This window comes from Nesoenas mayeri (assembly GCF_963082525.1).
Source record: "Nesoenas mayeri genome assembly, chromosome: 1".
Classification (NCBI taxonomy): Eukaryota; Metazoa; Chordata; class Aves; order Columbiformes; family Columbidae; genus Nesoenas; species Nesoenas mayeri.
In genome coordinates, this window is record NC_137541.1 from 211,913,802 (window position 1) to 211,929,383 (window position 15,582).

Sequence of the window (15,582 nt, forward strand, 5' to 3'; positions counted from 1 at the left end):
AGAAGTCTACTTTGTCATGCCAGGATGAAGAAGGAGCAGATGACTGTGAGAGGACATGCAAAGCTAAAGGATGGAAAGGGCAGAGTATTAGAAATGCAGAATTCCCCCCACTCACTTGTGATATCATAAACAACAACTGCGACAGTGGAGTCACGAATGTAGCTAGGAATCAAGCTCCTGAACCGCTCTTGACCTGCTGTGTCCCATAATTGCAACCGTACCTAACGAAATCAGTCAAACAAGCGAGAAAAATAAGAAGAAAAAAAAAAAAGAAAAACAAAAAACAAAACAAAAAAAAAAAGGTCAAAACCAGTGCAATATACCTACTTGTGATATCGTAAACTACTACGGCAGCGGCAGAGTCACGGATGTAACTGGGAATGAGGCTACGGAAACGTTCCTGACCCGCAGTATCCCACAGCTGCAACCTGATCTGTGGGCGGGAGAAAATTAAAGAAGCCAAACTGCCACTAAAATAAAATCAATGAATAAATATTTACTTGTTTTTTTTGGAAATCAAAATGATCAACTCATGCAGGGAGTAGCAGCTTAGTCTCCTTTTTTACAGCGATCTCTCCCAAGCGTTAGCAGGAGGTAAACTGGTGTGTGTACAATTATCTCCGCTGTATTTCCTTATTTAAAAACGCTTCTCTTCCAAAAAGGGGGAGAAATAGAACAGCTCAGCTTTCAAACTGAAGGGCCCAATGTGAATTTTGACCCGCAGTTGTGTCTACATGAGGTTTTCGTGCTCTGCCGCTTGCACCCGTCCCGCGGTTTGTTGGTATTTCAGAGCACACGCCGTATTGCGCAACAAGAGCCTCCAGTGCTGGAAAAGCTGCTAAAGCGACTTTTTAATGGGCATAGAACACTAATTATTGCTCCTTATTTAAGCCTCGGCCACGCGGCAAAGCGACGTGCGCACAGAGGGGCCCAATGTCTCTTACCATCAAGGTTCTGAAGGAAAATATAAGGTATGCTAAAAGCAACACGCACGGCGAGATGCGCAAGGGCCGCATCTCACCCCTGAATTGCTTTGAATAAATCACATTTATTGTGGGTTTATACGATCTCACAAGCTCATGCAGCACCGCGTATAATTTGCGCCTGCAAACAGCTCGATAGTTGAATTTCTTAATTAAGAATCCGAGCTCATTTCAAAGCCCTGGATTTCATTTTGGGAGCTAGAAACGCAGCAACTATCATTTGCGGATTGCTGCTGAATGCAACCTTCTTTTTAAACAAGGAATGTTCAAAGCTATTTGTTAACTAGCAACACTGAGCAATGTCTATTTTATCTTTCTGTCTTGCTGAAGGGGTCACTCATAGTCTCCTTCTCCAAATTACGCAGCCCTCAAACTATCTGTATCATCCTTTTCTTTAAAGACGGTGATTTCTCAGGCCCTAAAGAGCGAAGGGTCAACCTGGACGAGGTTTGTACTTCTCAAGGATCTCAGACCCGCGGGCCGCGCAATTAAAACAGTCGCTGATCCTCATTCCTGCCGCCCGTAGAAAAGCACAATGAAAATCGTACTCACTGTTCGATCCTCCAGATACATGGTTTTCGATAAGAAGTCGATGCCAATCGTTGCCTGTAAGAAAAAAGTGAAAGAAAAAACAATTAACGGGTCAAAGCAAAACGAGCGTAGTGATTTTGAGGGGAGCGAATTCGGCACCTGTAGCGCATCTGCAAAATCAAATACACCAAAATGTGGTTTTCCCATTTTTTAGATAGGGCTCTACCTATACGTACGATTCAATAAGCAGCTTCCTTAATATCCACAGCAAGATCTTAAAGCACAAAAGGTTGTTAAGCGTAATTGATGCACGTTGACATTTCAATCCATACAGTTGTAAGAGTATCAGGAAGGATTTTTATGTATATGATCCAAATTAGCGTCTGCTCGCTGATCCAGGGTAACTGGGTACGTTGTTTTCTTCCCGACTGCCATAGATCTTAATGTATTAAGCCTTTTTCATTAAATTAAAGCCGACAATCTTCACATCTGCTGCAACAAAAGTAAAGCTCAGTTAACTGAGTTAATATTAAATCTAAGTGAGTAAGGCACTGGACACAGTGTCCCACAGCATCCTCACAGCTGAACTGAGGGAGTGCGGTCTGGGTGATCGGGTAGTGAGGTGACTGTGAACTGGCTGAAGGGAAGAAGCCAGAGAGTCGTGGTCAATGGGGCAGAGTCCAGTTGAGGCCTGGATCTAGTGCAGTGCCTCAGGGGGCAGTGCTGGGGCCTATATTATTCTATATTATTCAATATATTCATCAATGATTTGGACAAGGGGACAGAGTGCACTATCAGCAAGTTTGCTGGTGACACCAAGCTGGGAGGAGTGGCTGACACGCCAGAGGCTGTGCTGCCATCAGAGACCTGGACAGGCTGAGAGTTGGGCGGGGAAAAATGTAATGAACTAGAACAAGGGCAAGTGTAGAGTCTTGGATCTGGGCAGGAACAACCCCAGGTTCCAGTGTAAGTTGGGGAAGGAGCTGTTGGAGAGCAGTGTAGGGGAAAGGGACCTGGGGGTCCTGGGGACAGCAGGATGAGCATGAGCCAGCACTGGGCCCTTGTGGCCAGGAAGCCAATGGTACCTGGGGTGGGTTAGAAGGGGGTGGTCAGTAGGTCAGAGAGGTTCTCCTGCCCCTCTGCTCTGCCCTGGGGAGACCACACCTGGAATCTTGTGTCCAGTTGTGGCCCCTCAGTTCCAGCAGGACAGGGAACTGCTGCAGAGAGTCCAGCGCAGCCACCAAGATGCTGCAGGGAGTGGAGCATCTCCCGTGTGAGGAAAGGCTGAGGGAGCTGGGGCTCTGGAGCTGGACAAGAGGACACTGAGGGGTGACCTCATTCATGTTGACAGATATCTAAAGGGTGAGTGTCAGGAGGATGGAGCCAGGCTCTTCTCGGTGACAACCAGTGGTAGGACAAGGTGTAATGGATTCAAACTTGAACACAGGAGGTTCCACTTAAATATGAGAAGAAACTTGTTCGTGGTGAGGGTGGCAGAGCCTGGCCCAGGCTGCCCAGGGGGGTTGTGGAGTCTCCTTCTGTGCAGACATTCCAACCCGCCTGGACACCTTCCTGTGTAACCTCATCTGGGTGTTCCTGCTCCATGGGGGGATTGCACTGGATGAGCTTTCCAGGGCCCTTCAACCCCTGACATTCTGGGATTCTGTGATCTCACTGCGGTGTAACTGCATTCGAGCTTTGAGACGCTTCACCGAGAACATCCTTATATAATGTTGAAGAGAAAGAGAAAAGCATCACTAACCGCTATCAAAAACGCGGTGGGAATAAAGAATAAAACCAGCCTGCTTGTGAGCAATACCCAAAAAAAGAGCTTCAAAGGGACAATAAAGCAGAACTGAACAAGCCAAAAGTGAATTTCCATTTGCAGCTAAATATACAACACGTTAGAAAACCAACTTTCCCGGCTGGATCAGGAGCACCAGGAGAAATCAACCACCTGGTGATGTTTGGTTGTCATTGAGAACTGGAGCATCAACAGCTCAGGGAGATGATACTGGAATTGTCAGGGAGATGCACGAAGCCTTAAAAGACAAATGCACCTTCTGCTTTTGTTTTGTGTTGTATTAAAATAAATAACCTATAATGAGGTTTTTTGTGGCAATACTGATGAAAAGAGGAAAAAAAAGCTTGAGGGATCTTTCTAGATGGGTTGTAAGAAGAGCTGTGCGATAAGGAAGTAGAAGAGCCTGCTTATCGATGGGGAAAAAAGCACATGGACATAAAATGGAGCTAATTACTGTAATTAAGACAGAGGAAGGCTTAACCCACTTGCAAAATGCTGGAACACGCAGGAATGGGATGGGAGGCACTGTAAGGCCCAATTGCGGGTTTATAGGCAAAAAGCTGAACAAATAAAAAGCTCAAGAGGGTCACACTATGGGTGGGGTCATGTAGGAGAAGAATTTTTAATTCATCCACCCATCTCTAGGCTAATATGGAACTGGTGGTACCGCGTTTTACAGGCCACTCAGAATTACCCCAAACTACACAAGGAATCCCAGAATCCCAGAATGTGAGAGGTTGGAAGGGCCCTGGAAAGCTCATCCAGTGCAATCCCCCCATGGAGCAGGAACACCCAGATGAGATTACACAGGAAGGTGTCCAGGCGGGTTGGAATGTCTGCACAGAAGGAGACTCCACAACCCCCCTGGGCAGCCTGGGCCAGGCTCTGCCACCCTCACCACGAACAAGTTGCTTCTCAAATTTAAATGGAACCTCCTGTGTTCCAATTTGTACCCATTGCCCCTTGTCCTATCATTGGTTGTCACTGAGAAGAGCCTGGCTCCATCCTCCTGACACTCACCCTTTCCATATTGATCCCCAGGAATGAGTCCCCCCTCAGTGTCCTCTTGTCCAGCTCCAGAGCCCCAGCTCCCTCAGACTTTCCTCACACGGGAGATGCTCCACTCCCTGCAGCATCTTGGTGGCTGCGCTGGACTCTCTCCAGCAGTTCCCTGTCCTGCTGGAACTGAGGGGCCACAACTGGACACAAGATTCCAGGTGTGGTCTCCCCAGGGCAGAGCAGAGGGGCAGGAGAACCTCTCTGACCTACTCACCATCCCCTTCTAACCCACCCCAGGTCCCATTGGCTTCCTGGCCACAAGGGCCCAGTGCTGGCTCATGGTCATCCTGCTGTCCCCAGGACCCCCAGGTCCCTTTCCCCTACACTGCTCTCCAACAGCTCATTCCCCAACTTACACTGGAACCTGGAGTTGTTCCTGCCCAGATCCAAGACTCTACACTTGCCCTTGTTCTAGTTCATTACATTTTTCCCACTCCTCCCAGCTTGGTGTCACCAGCAAACTTGCTGACAGTCACTCTATTCCCTCACCCAAGTCATTGATGAACATATTGAATAACAGCGGCCCCAGCACTGCCCCTGAGGCACTGCACTAGATCCAGGCCTCAACTGGACTCTGCCCCATTGACCACGACTCTCTGGCTTCTTCCCTTCAGCCAGTTCACAGTCACCTCACTACCCCATCGTCCCAAGGCAAAGGAAGAATCTGAATTATCTTCCAAGTCACAGACCAGATTTTGAACTCACTGTCCTCTCTCCTCCACCAAGAGGCTGAAACTAAAGGAGAAGTGTTGCCTTTAATTCTCCTCTTGCCAAATCTCAATGATTCTCAGGGAACCACCACACTTGCCAATGCTGGTCTCTCATTAGACACCTCAGGCGGTGCCACAGAAGGAGGAAAATCTTTCCCAGAACATCCACGGTCCTGGTCAAACACAAACCAGCAATGGCACAAGTTTCTTTGGGGTGTCTGGGGCTCCTCAACACGGTTACAGTGAGTTCTTGTTCAATTCATAAAAATAGCTTCTTAATAAGCTACGGGAACCAAAAGAAAACGAATGCACAGCACGGACTTCATTAAACAGCAGCTTGCTGGTTTTACCGACTGAACACAAAAACCTTATTCAAATTGGAGTGGTTTGCAGAAAAAAGGTGTTTAAAATTTATTAGAAATGTCCAGATCGAGCAAATCATCCATGAAGTAACCTACAGCTGACCATGTACAGAGTTTAATATACATTATCATTTCAGTACTTGGTTTTGAGAGGTCTCTAGAGAATTCTGGGCATCCAGAAATGGATATTGTGGTTTGACACTAACGTGGGGTGTGATTTTGGGGCGAATTACTGGACCTTTCATGACTTATTCTTTCTTCCAGCTATTGCAGAATAGGACACATCGCCCTATCTCAGTCATAACCACAGCAAAACAGAGCTTTTTGGACTAATAACACTATACTAAGTACCACCTTAATTACAGTAATTAGCTCCGTTTCATGCCAATGTTTTATTTCCCCATTTACACCACGCGTCAGTGAGAGTTAAATTGAAGCCGTCTTGTAAGCTCTTAAGATTTCTTATTGTTTTAAGTCCATTTTGCGATCATTTAGGACTCCATGTCAGACCAGCTTGGCATGCAGACATCTATTTATTATCAAGCACCGAGGGTCAAACCTCTTGGAGAACGAACTAGGACGCGACTCCGGAGAGAAAAAGAACAGACCTGGAAGAAAAACACTGCGGAAAACCAAAAGATTCAATAAAAGCCCTGAATTCACACATCCGTGTAATTACAGTGGGTAGAATTTCAAAGGCTGTTTGTTCCCTCGGGAGCGTTGATGCGTATTCCAGCACGCCAAATCAGGATTAAACAAGATACTTGGATAGCCACTAAATAACGAGACTCACAGTGCTGTTATTTCTTTATCCCATTACCTCTTTTCCCACCCCCCTAAAAAATCCTTCGCGTTCATTGGGTTTTCTCAGCTTAGCACGTTCAGAACCTCAGCAACCGAGTCATGAAACGTGTTCTGCGTGGAGAAAACACACTTGATGCAATTAAAGTGCTTTTGTAGCTTGTCCTGCAGCTCTCCTGGAATTTAGAAAAGCCAGTTTGCACCAACTTGGGTTGATTTGTCACCAAAAACGAAGCAGTGGATACAAAGTTGGAATAAAAGGAAAACACAAGGTAAGCCTAAGATTAAGCCGTTCTCCTTGTCCGCAACAGAAAGGATTGGAGATAATGGTTTTAAGTTGAAACAGTGAAGACTGGGGTCTTAGAACATATTATTTGGGTGTTTAGGTGTCCTGAGATGTTACAGATGGTATTTGGCCTCTAAGAGTGATGAGGGAAAGAAGGTTTGATCCCTTTAGGTCTCTGAAAGCCTCAATCACTGTAGCAACACGGCGGTGCCGTTTTGTTCATGGTTTTCTGTTGGGTTGGTTCGTTTTGGTTTTTAAAACCTAATTTACTCCTTTAAATGAACCTCTGCTTCAGCCCCAATGTGAATAATAAATAAAGGAGGATTCACAGAATGGGGATGGGCGCAACAAGCAGTTTTGTGGTATTAATTCCAGCAGACAGCATAAAACAGCATCTTGAAGCACATCCAGTTATCCTCTGCAAACAAGTGGGTTTTTCCTTCGGTGGGAACAGAGGGGCCTCATAAAATACAGTAACATGAATTGATTTACCTGGTAGGTGTTGTCGAAGCTGTCGTACATGAACCTGGTGATCAAGGACGTCTTCCCCACTAAAAAAAGAAAGAAACACACATTCAAGGAACAATTTCAGCACAAGTGATTTGAAAATGGTTCCAGGAGGAGTTTTACTCTGTGTCCGATAGATTCATAGTCTGCGATTGAACTTTCTACAAGCAAATGAGCAGGTATTTGATGTTATAATCGCAAAGTCACTAGGTTGGCTCCTTTGTCACCCCTGAGCACCAGTTTGACTCTTAAACATTCATGTTTAGAGATGAAAATTTAAGTAACTCCATCATTCCAATTTCTACCGAGTCATTTGGAAGTTTTAGTTGAACCAAACGAACAAGCGCAATAGGTCTGACAACCCCTGCAAGAAATTATTATAAACAAAACAGCTCTTCTCGCTCCTAAAACAAGGTCACTATATTGCTTTAAAACGCGTCTGGCTGCGTATTTCAATGTCACCCTCTCCGTGTTTGTCACATAATGGGATATAAGACAAGACTGAGGAGCATTGCTGTCAAGAGGCTTGTTCACCATCTGCCCATCACCTTGGATAATGGATTAATTCTCCCTTTTTCTGTACAAGCGGGTTCAGATGCTGTTAAAAACATCATTATCCACCCCAGCAATGGTAACCGCGACTTGGCTTGGTTACGTGAAATCACAAACTATGTCAAAATGGGTCAAAACCCCTCACTTCACAGAATCCCAGAATGTCAGGGGTTGAAGGGACCTGGAAAGCTCATCCAGTGCAATCCCCCCATGGAGCAGGAACACCCAGATGAGGTTACACAGGAAGGTGTCCAGGCGGGTTGGAATGTCTGCACAGAAGGAGACTTCACAACCCCCCTGGGCAGCCTGGGCCAGGCTCTGCCACCCTCACCACGAACAAGTTTCTTCTCAGATTTAAGTGGAACCTTTTGTGTTCCAGTTTGTACCCATTGCCCCTTGTCCTACCATTGGTTGTCACCGAGAAGAGCCTGGCTCCATCCTCCTGACACTCACCCTTTAGATATCTGTAACCATGAATGAGTCCCCCCTCAGTGTCCTCTTGTCCAGCTCCAGAGCCCCAGCTCCCTCAGCCTTTCCTCACACGGGAGATGCTCCACTCCCTTCAGCATCTTGGTGGCTGCGCTGGACTCTCTGCAGCAGTTCCCTGTCCTGCTGGAGCTGAGGGGCCACAACTGGACACAAGATTCCAGGTGTGGTCTCCCCAGGGCAGAGCAGAGGGGCAGGAGAACCTCTCTGACCTACTGACCACCCCCTTCTAACCCACCCCAGGTACCATTGGCTTCCTGGCCACAAGGGCCCAGTGCTGGCTCATGCTCACCCTGCTGTCCCCAGGACCCCCAGGTCCCTTTCCCCTACTCTGCTCTCCAACAGCTCCTTCCCCAACTTACACTGGAACCTGGGGTTGTTCCTGCCCAGATCCAAGACTCTACACTTGCCCTTGTTCTAGTTCATTACATTTCTCCCCGCCCAACTCTCAGCCTGTCCCGGTCTCTGATGGCAGCACAGCCTCTGGCGTGTCAGCCACTCCTCCCAGCTTGGTGTCACCAGCAAACTTGCTGACAGTCACTCTATTCCCTCATAACCCAGATTGACACAAACTCCACGCATCATAACTTTCCAGCCAGGCACCAGAAGACCTTGTCACCTCATTTTCCTTAAAAGACAAGTAATACGAGATTCATTTGAAAACAATCATTGTCACTACATTAATTTCTACTCCTGTAAGACCAGCAATCCAGCTGAGCTGGGACTAAGCCCAATTTAGACTCAAGGGACATGTTTTTGGTGCTCCACGCCGTCCTCACCTGGAAGGGACCAGCAAAAACAACCCACTTCACTTCAATGTATTTAAATACTCTGAATTGTAGGCAGATTATTTAAGAAACAACCAAAATGACTCAAGAATACCTCCAAAGATCTCCAGTATGGTACTTAAGCAGCTTTTTAATTCACCCGCAAACTTCAGTTAACTCTGCAGAATCAATAAAGTAAGAGGAATGCAGCAGACTTGAGAAAAGGCTTTTCCCCACCGTCGACATCTGAATTCCTGGGTGAATTTTTAACATATTCCACACCACACGTATAATCAGGTTTCCCAGAAGGCAAAAAAGCTGCTTTAGCAAAGGTAGAGCAAATATTCCCCCTCTGTGAGTGGGTTTTGGGAAGAAACGCATCTCAGATGGGCAGCATCCCTGAATCCCTTATCCCAGTTTGTCCCAGGAGCCCATAAATGTGTAAAACGGCACAAAGTGGTACAGGACAAATCCTCATGGGACACAGGTGAGCAAATCCAACATTTTCCCATTGAAATTAACCCCAGGAATGGGTTTGTGGCACCACAACCATCTAATTTAATTCTTTAGATGTGTCAATCAAAGCCATGAAATGATTCGCTTTGCTACGTCACAACCCATGAAGAACATTAAAGTCTTCTGGTACATTATTTCCCTTCACGTTATAGTTTCTTGGAGGAAACTACAAAATCTACAAGTATTCTATATTTCATATGCCACCGTATCTTCACTCATTTCACAAAACAAGGGGAAAAATAAGGTGGCGCTTGGCTTGCTTATATTTAACCATCCGCTTCAACCAACACTTGGATAGAGCATCTCAATGCACTTCGGTTCTCAAACATCCCAAGGTTTTCTTTTTCAGTATTAATACCAACTGCTTACAGGTTTAATTCCACCGCGACTGCTGAAAAATCACCATTTCTCCTTTAAAAAAACCCGACAACTTGCTTTAAAAATCCTGGTAGAAGCCAAATGCCACAATTCCCACTTTATCTATAATTAAAAGGTAAAGTCGGTGAATCTCCTCTTCAGAAATTCACAGGTTTGGATGATATAAAGAGTCACCTTGGCCAAGGGGGTAGAAGTTTAAATATTCACTATATAAAATGGACACTCCATAGGCAATCTCGCCTCTCCCAGTATAGAAAATATCCCCCAAAAATGGCCGGATTAATCACTTTGGGACTCATATCCCACATGTTGCACGCTAAAGCCATGGGGATACATAAGGTGAATGCCCAGTGCATGACTTGAAAGAGAAAGAACAACAATAAGAAACATTGCCAAAAAAAATAACCAATTTAATTTTGGAGCGATTGCAAGTTTGAGGACACGATCAGAATTAAGAATCGTAACGACGCGCTGCTCAAAATCCAGATTGCAAACAACTGGGTATGAAATCTGGGCTTAGAACCAAAGGAAGATGGTCAAGATTTCAGCCTTGTTGGGTTTTGGTGTTGTTTTGTGGTTTTTAATCTACTGGGTTAATCTCTTGAAAAATTTAAAGGTGCACAAACACATCCAGGACAGCGTTAGTCAGTAGCATATGACATCCTTTAGGCTTAAATATTTCTGGTACGCTGCTGGGATGAAAAAAAGAGAGAACTGGAATAAAAGTGGGGAAGAAAATGCTGCGAGTGGGGTTTTACCACAGCGAACAGAACTGAGAGGTGACAGAAAGACGTAACTTAGTGTGGTCAGCAGGACAAGGGCAGTGATCCTTCCCCTGTGCTCTGCATTGGGGAGGCCACACCTGGAGTCTTGTGTTCAGTTCTGGGCCCCTCAGCTCAGGAAAGAGATTGAAGTGCTGGAGCGGGTCCAGAGAAGAGCAACAAGACTGGGGAAGGGACTTGAGCACAAGCCCTATGGGGAGAGGCTGAGGGAGCTGGGCTTGTTCAGTCTGGAGAAGAGGAGGCTTAGAGCTGAGCTCAGCACTCTCTAGAACTACCTGAAGGGCAGTTCTAGCCAGGTGGAGATTGGGCTCTTCTCCAGGCATCAGCAATAGGACAAGGGGCCATGGGCTTCAACTGTGCCAGGGGAAATTGAGGCTGGAGATGAGAAAGCAATTCTGTGCAGAGAGAGTGGTCAGGCATTGGAATGGCTGCCCAGGGAGGTGCTGGACTCACCGGCCCTGGAGGTTTGTAAACTGAGACTGGACATGGCACTTAGTGCCATGATCTAGTCAATGGGCTGGAGTTGGACCAAGGCTTGGACTGGATAATCTCTGAGGTCTTTTCCAACCCAGTCCATTCTGTGATTCTGTGGTAAGAAAAAGGTGATCTCCAGCCTCTTTTCTTTCTGTACATCAAGATTTAACAGCTAAAAGCCGAGTCCGAACCAAGACCTACCAGAAAACACACCCAATTTTAAAAGCAAGGGTGATGAAAGCCCGAACTGAGCTATTGGGGCGGGCAGCCGGTTCTCCTCCCTCCCTTGGCACGCAGAGTTGCCGGGTGTCATTCCAGCACAGGAATTTACTTGCGAGGAATCCAGGAATCCTTTTGAAGCAGAGGGAAGCTAAGAAGCGATTAACCCGAGAAACCATTTGTTCCAACGCTGCACCTGAACGTCGGCTTTGGAAACTCTTCTCATGACGCGGTTGAACAACAGGAGCGGTCTGGGGTTCGTCGGGGGGGGGTTTCTGCGTTCTGAAGGTTTTGATCTAACAAAACCCAAGTCCATGTTATCAGCTCCTGATCGGCCAGCTGTGGCTCAGCCACCATCGTTTAAGCGCACAGATTATCAATGTATCAACATAAAACCAGCTCCAATGGGTATGTGACTTATTCAGATTATTTTCTTCAGCTCTGGAAGAATTTGGACCTGGAGATCATATTGAACTGGTTACTCACCGGGACTCACCCTCCTAAAGGTTAAAAACACTCTGCGTGGTGCTTTTTTCTGCGAGGTTGAGGGAAAAGTGTTTTGCTGTACAAGGAAACATTAATGGCATTAATTCTGATAAATTGCTGTGTTATAGGACAGAAAGAAGTGGGTTGTTGTGATATATAACAAGAGGAAACTCCTAAAAGGTTGGGCAGAAACAAGCAGCTGCCCAAATACAAACGTCCTCCTAAATTGGCAGCTGAATCACCAGCAGCAAAGTGCCCGAGACACGTAACTGAGTTAAAAGATGAGAACTTGTGAAGTTCCTATCGGTGAAATCACCATTAACGCCGAGGACCCGAATCCAAAGCCTTCAGCAACTAATTGAGTCGAGCTGATCGATCCCCTTTGTCTGGACGCCCCGAGTGTTCATCTGCGAGATGAAATCAATACATTAATCTCTGCGATCTTTGATCTGATGGGATTTCAAGGTCGTTCATCCCATTCTTGAAGATCATCTCATCCTGCTTTGAGGTTTGTACGTCCAACCACCGCTAATGACGTTGATTATTGTGTTATTGGTGCCGTGTGATGGACGAGAAGCTGGTCTTAGGTTTTCTTAGGCATGTGTTTGCCTCTCCCGTATTAAAGATTCACATCTTGTCCAAGGATTCTTCTAGAAAAGCCACGCTTAAATCTCCCAGTTGTTGTTTAGCACCTTGAAAGCATCAGCGATACAACAAAATCCCAGCCCCACAACCAAGAAGTATTGGCAAAGCAAAATGATCTTAAAAATAATCGATCTATCCAGTCATTTCATTGGAAAGCTGGAAAAATTCCGCTCGATCTCTCCCAGTTCTCAAAGGTTACTTGGTTAGCAGAGCTAAACGCCTGAATTAGAGAGGAAGATGAGAAAGCCTTCGCGTCGTATATACAGATAAACCGCGGTGTAACCCCCAAGTTTCATCTGTCCTTTGCAAGACTCCTTTAAGATTTGGTTGGAGGATAAGTTGCAGTTGAAGGAGAAATCCCAGTGATGCTACAACTCTTCACTGGAATTATTTCTTGTAGTAGATGTGCCGTAACGCAGTTAATCCAGCAATAATTCAGGTGTTGAAAAGACATTTCTTACCAAGAAGGCAAAGTCTCAAAACAGACACCACGATACTGCTCGAGGGTCCCGCTGGAAGTCACAGCTCCATGTTTCACGCTCAGATTTGCTGCTATTTGAGACCTGATGCTTAAAAGATTCGCTGAAACTCGACGATTTAATACTTGAGATTGGAGAACGTGATGGTCCAGATGTGGAAAAACCAACCCAAGGCAATAAGAGGAAAAATAATCAGCGCTAAGAATAATATACTGAATTATGAATGCATGAAAACTATTTAAAAAGAAGCCCCCAAAGGATGCTCATAGTTGACTTTAAATTATCTGTATGAGCCAGTAATCAAGAAGAATATTTTTAGGTATGTCAGCCTGAGCTCTTAAAACAAAAATGCTGTATTAAAGTGATTAAAGCAGCCATTTAAATATGAAATAAAGAAAATCCTCCTCTGCTCTTCACTGTCGAGCTGCGGAAACTTCACCCAGTTCCCCCAAATGAAGAAACAAAACTCATTCATGATCCTGAAAGCGCTGCCAGGGCCAGATCGCGCTCATCGAACTAATTCTCAAGAAGATGAAGCTTATCCACCGAGTTTAATAAATAAAAAGGTTAGTTATAATTTTTAAAACTAAAGCTATAGGGGGTTTGGGGTTTTTTTTAGAGCGAAAGGCAATATTAACCACATTTATCAGATGATTTCAAGGCATGTTTTGGGTAGGCAGGGTAGCGCTTAAGGACTCACACCCAGCCCGGCTGCCCCCATTCATTCCAAAAAATAAGAGTATTTTGTGCTGTTCATAGCACAAAAAATTGTGTAAGTGGCTTTCAGGCTACTTCGGTGTTTCTTGCATTATAACAAAGCACCAATAGCTTCTTTATGTACAATATAAATGGCTCAAATCGCCTCTTTTAAAGATCATTTATTCCCAGCCTAGTTAGAGATCAAGGTTATTAATTATACTCTTGTACTTTTAAACAGATTTGCTTCTCTAAGAAGGAATTGAAGATTCTGGTTGGGAAGTTAATGGAAAATATCCAGAGTTACAGAGAAATAAATGAAACCCGGAAAAAGCAACAAATGGGTTTGTTTTCCATTTCAGTAACTACAGAGATGTTGAAATATTGAAACATGTTTTATATCATTCATCCCAGCGAATGGTGGCGACTCACCTTGATTTTCCTTGATTATCTTTTTCGGATTCATTTGCAACAGAACAAAAACCAGACTAATATTGCAGAACAGATCAAACACTTACAGCAAATCCATCAACCCCGGATCGAGTGACGCACAAGGAGCCCTGAGCAAGGACCAAACTCTGAATACAAAGCCTATTGAATACACTTGCAGCGGTTTCATCACTTGTATGAGTTGAAGTCCTTCAAGAACTTAAAAGCAGGTACTATGGATGTGAACTCCACAGAATTCCACGCTTGGGGTCCCGTGTGGATGGCGAACAACAGGTGGTGGAAGGAGAAACCAGCTGCTTGGCCAAAAACGCATCATCGCAATGAGGAAAACAGCAGCAAAGATGCTGCTGGCAGCGGTTCCTGCACGGTTGTGGGGGAAAGGAGGAGAGAGAACAGAGCAACCAACTCAGAAAGGGGGTTTTGGCAGTTTATTTGTGTCGGTTTTACAGCATCCTCGCTCAAAAAGTCATTCTAGAATGGCAGACGCAATCAATAACAACGTCCGACAACTGGCGTTGACCTTTTTATGCCAACAACTCCCTGCCAATCCTTCATTTCTTTTCAGGTCAGCACCCACAAAGCTTTTTTTTTTGGCTCCTTTAATTAAAAGCATTATTGAAAACTGTTTGATACAGCCCTGGATCAATGACTTTGACCTCAGGGACTGTCTGGACCTCTTAATTTGAGAATCATTGGCTTGTACCCATGAAGTGGAATGGTTAGTTCATTACTCCTGGGTTACACATTTAACATGTTGCTGCATCAGTCCATATATCTGTAAAATACACCGGGATGTTTGTATCGTGCTATTCGACAATTCCAGGGTAATCTGCGGTTCCAAGGCTGCAAAAAGGCACAAAACCAGCACCATCCAGTCTACAAGCCAGCAGGTATACGGTAACGGGTTCTTTTTAATTCGAATTCAAAGGAAGCAGAAGCTTAAGGAATAAACATCCCCTTGGAATGTTATTTCCTACAAAATAGTATCTCCATTCAGTGGCCTCTTATAACCAGAGGTGAGGAAAGAAGAAAGCTCAAGCTGCCATCGCCACCCTGCTCCGACACCTCCGCTCTTCCTTTTCCTCCCTAAATTCAAACAGAGCGACAGATCCAGACAGTAAAACACGTGCTAAAATTCACTAGTGTAAGGTCCGTCGAGATTGTGTCTTATTCTAACACCTCTTCCTTCCTTATCTTTGAATCATCAGAGAATCACAGGATCATTTCGGTTGGAAAAACCCTCAAGATCAAGTCCAAGCGTTACACGGATGAGCCCCCAGGAGCAGGTGTTGGAGGATACCCACAGTATTGTGATGAAGTATTTAAACTCTGTATTTCTTTAAATCCCAGGCTATAATATTGGGCATTATATGGAATTTTAACATCTTTACAAACCTTGAAGTCTCAAATCCACAGTGTGAATTAATATCAGCGCCCAGTCCTCTAGTTCAGGTTAAGATGTGCTGCTCCTGTTCACCTAAGATGCTGAGAGGTGGGTTAATCCACTTAAAAATTCACTTCTTTTTTTTTTTTTAAGCACATTTTAACACTTCCCAGATGAACAGTAATAATTAAGAAAACCAAGAGCAAGCGCTCTACACAAAGTCAC

At 45.0% G+C, this 15,582-nt stretch overlaps 1 protein-coding gene across 5 annotated transcripts in view; it reads right to left on the reverse strand.

Annotated features, from left to right (window-relative positions):
* RAB6A (RAB6A, member RAS oncogene family) overlaps positions 1–15,582 on the reverse strand; it is a gene marked incomplete at its 3' end in the record, with an annotated part of 61,747 nt that overhangs the window by 20,791 nt on the left and 25,374 nt on the right. For 3 of the 5 annotated variants that reach the window (XM_080354096.1, XM_080354095.1, XM_080354098.1), the window contains exons 2-4: positions 7,029–7,087; positions 1,536–1,589; positions 116–221 (exon numbers count right to left, since the gene is read on the reverse strand). In XM_080354096.1, coding sequence (XP_080210222.1) covers positions 116–221; positions 1,536–1,589; positions 7,029–7,087 — 219 coding nt within the window. Of the gene's footprint in view, positions 1–115; positions 222–310; positions 434–1,535; positions 1,590–7,028; positions 7,088–15,582 lie in introns of all 5 variants that reach the window. The other 2 variants (XM_080354099.1, XM_080354097.1) reach the window with 2 other exon arrangements.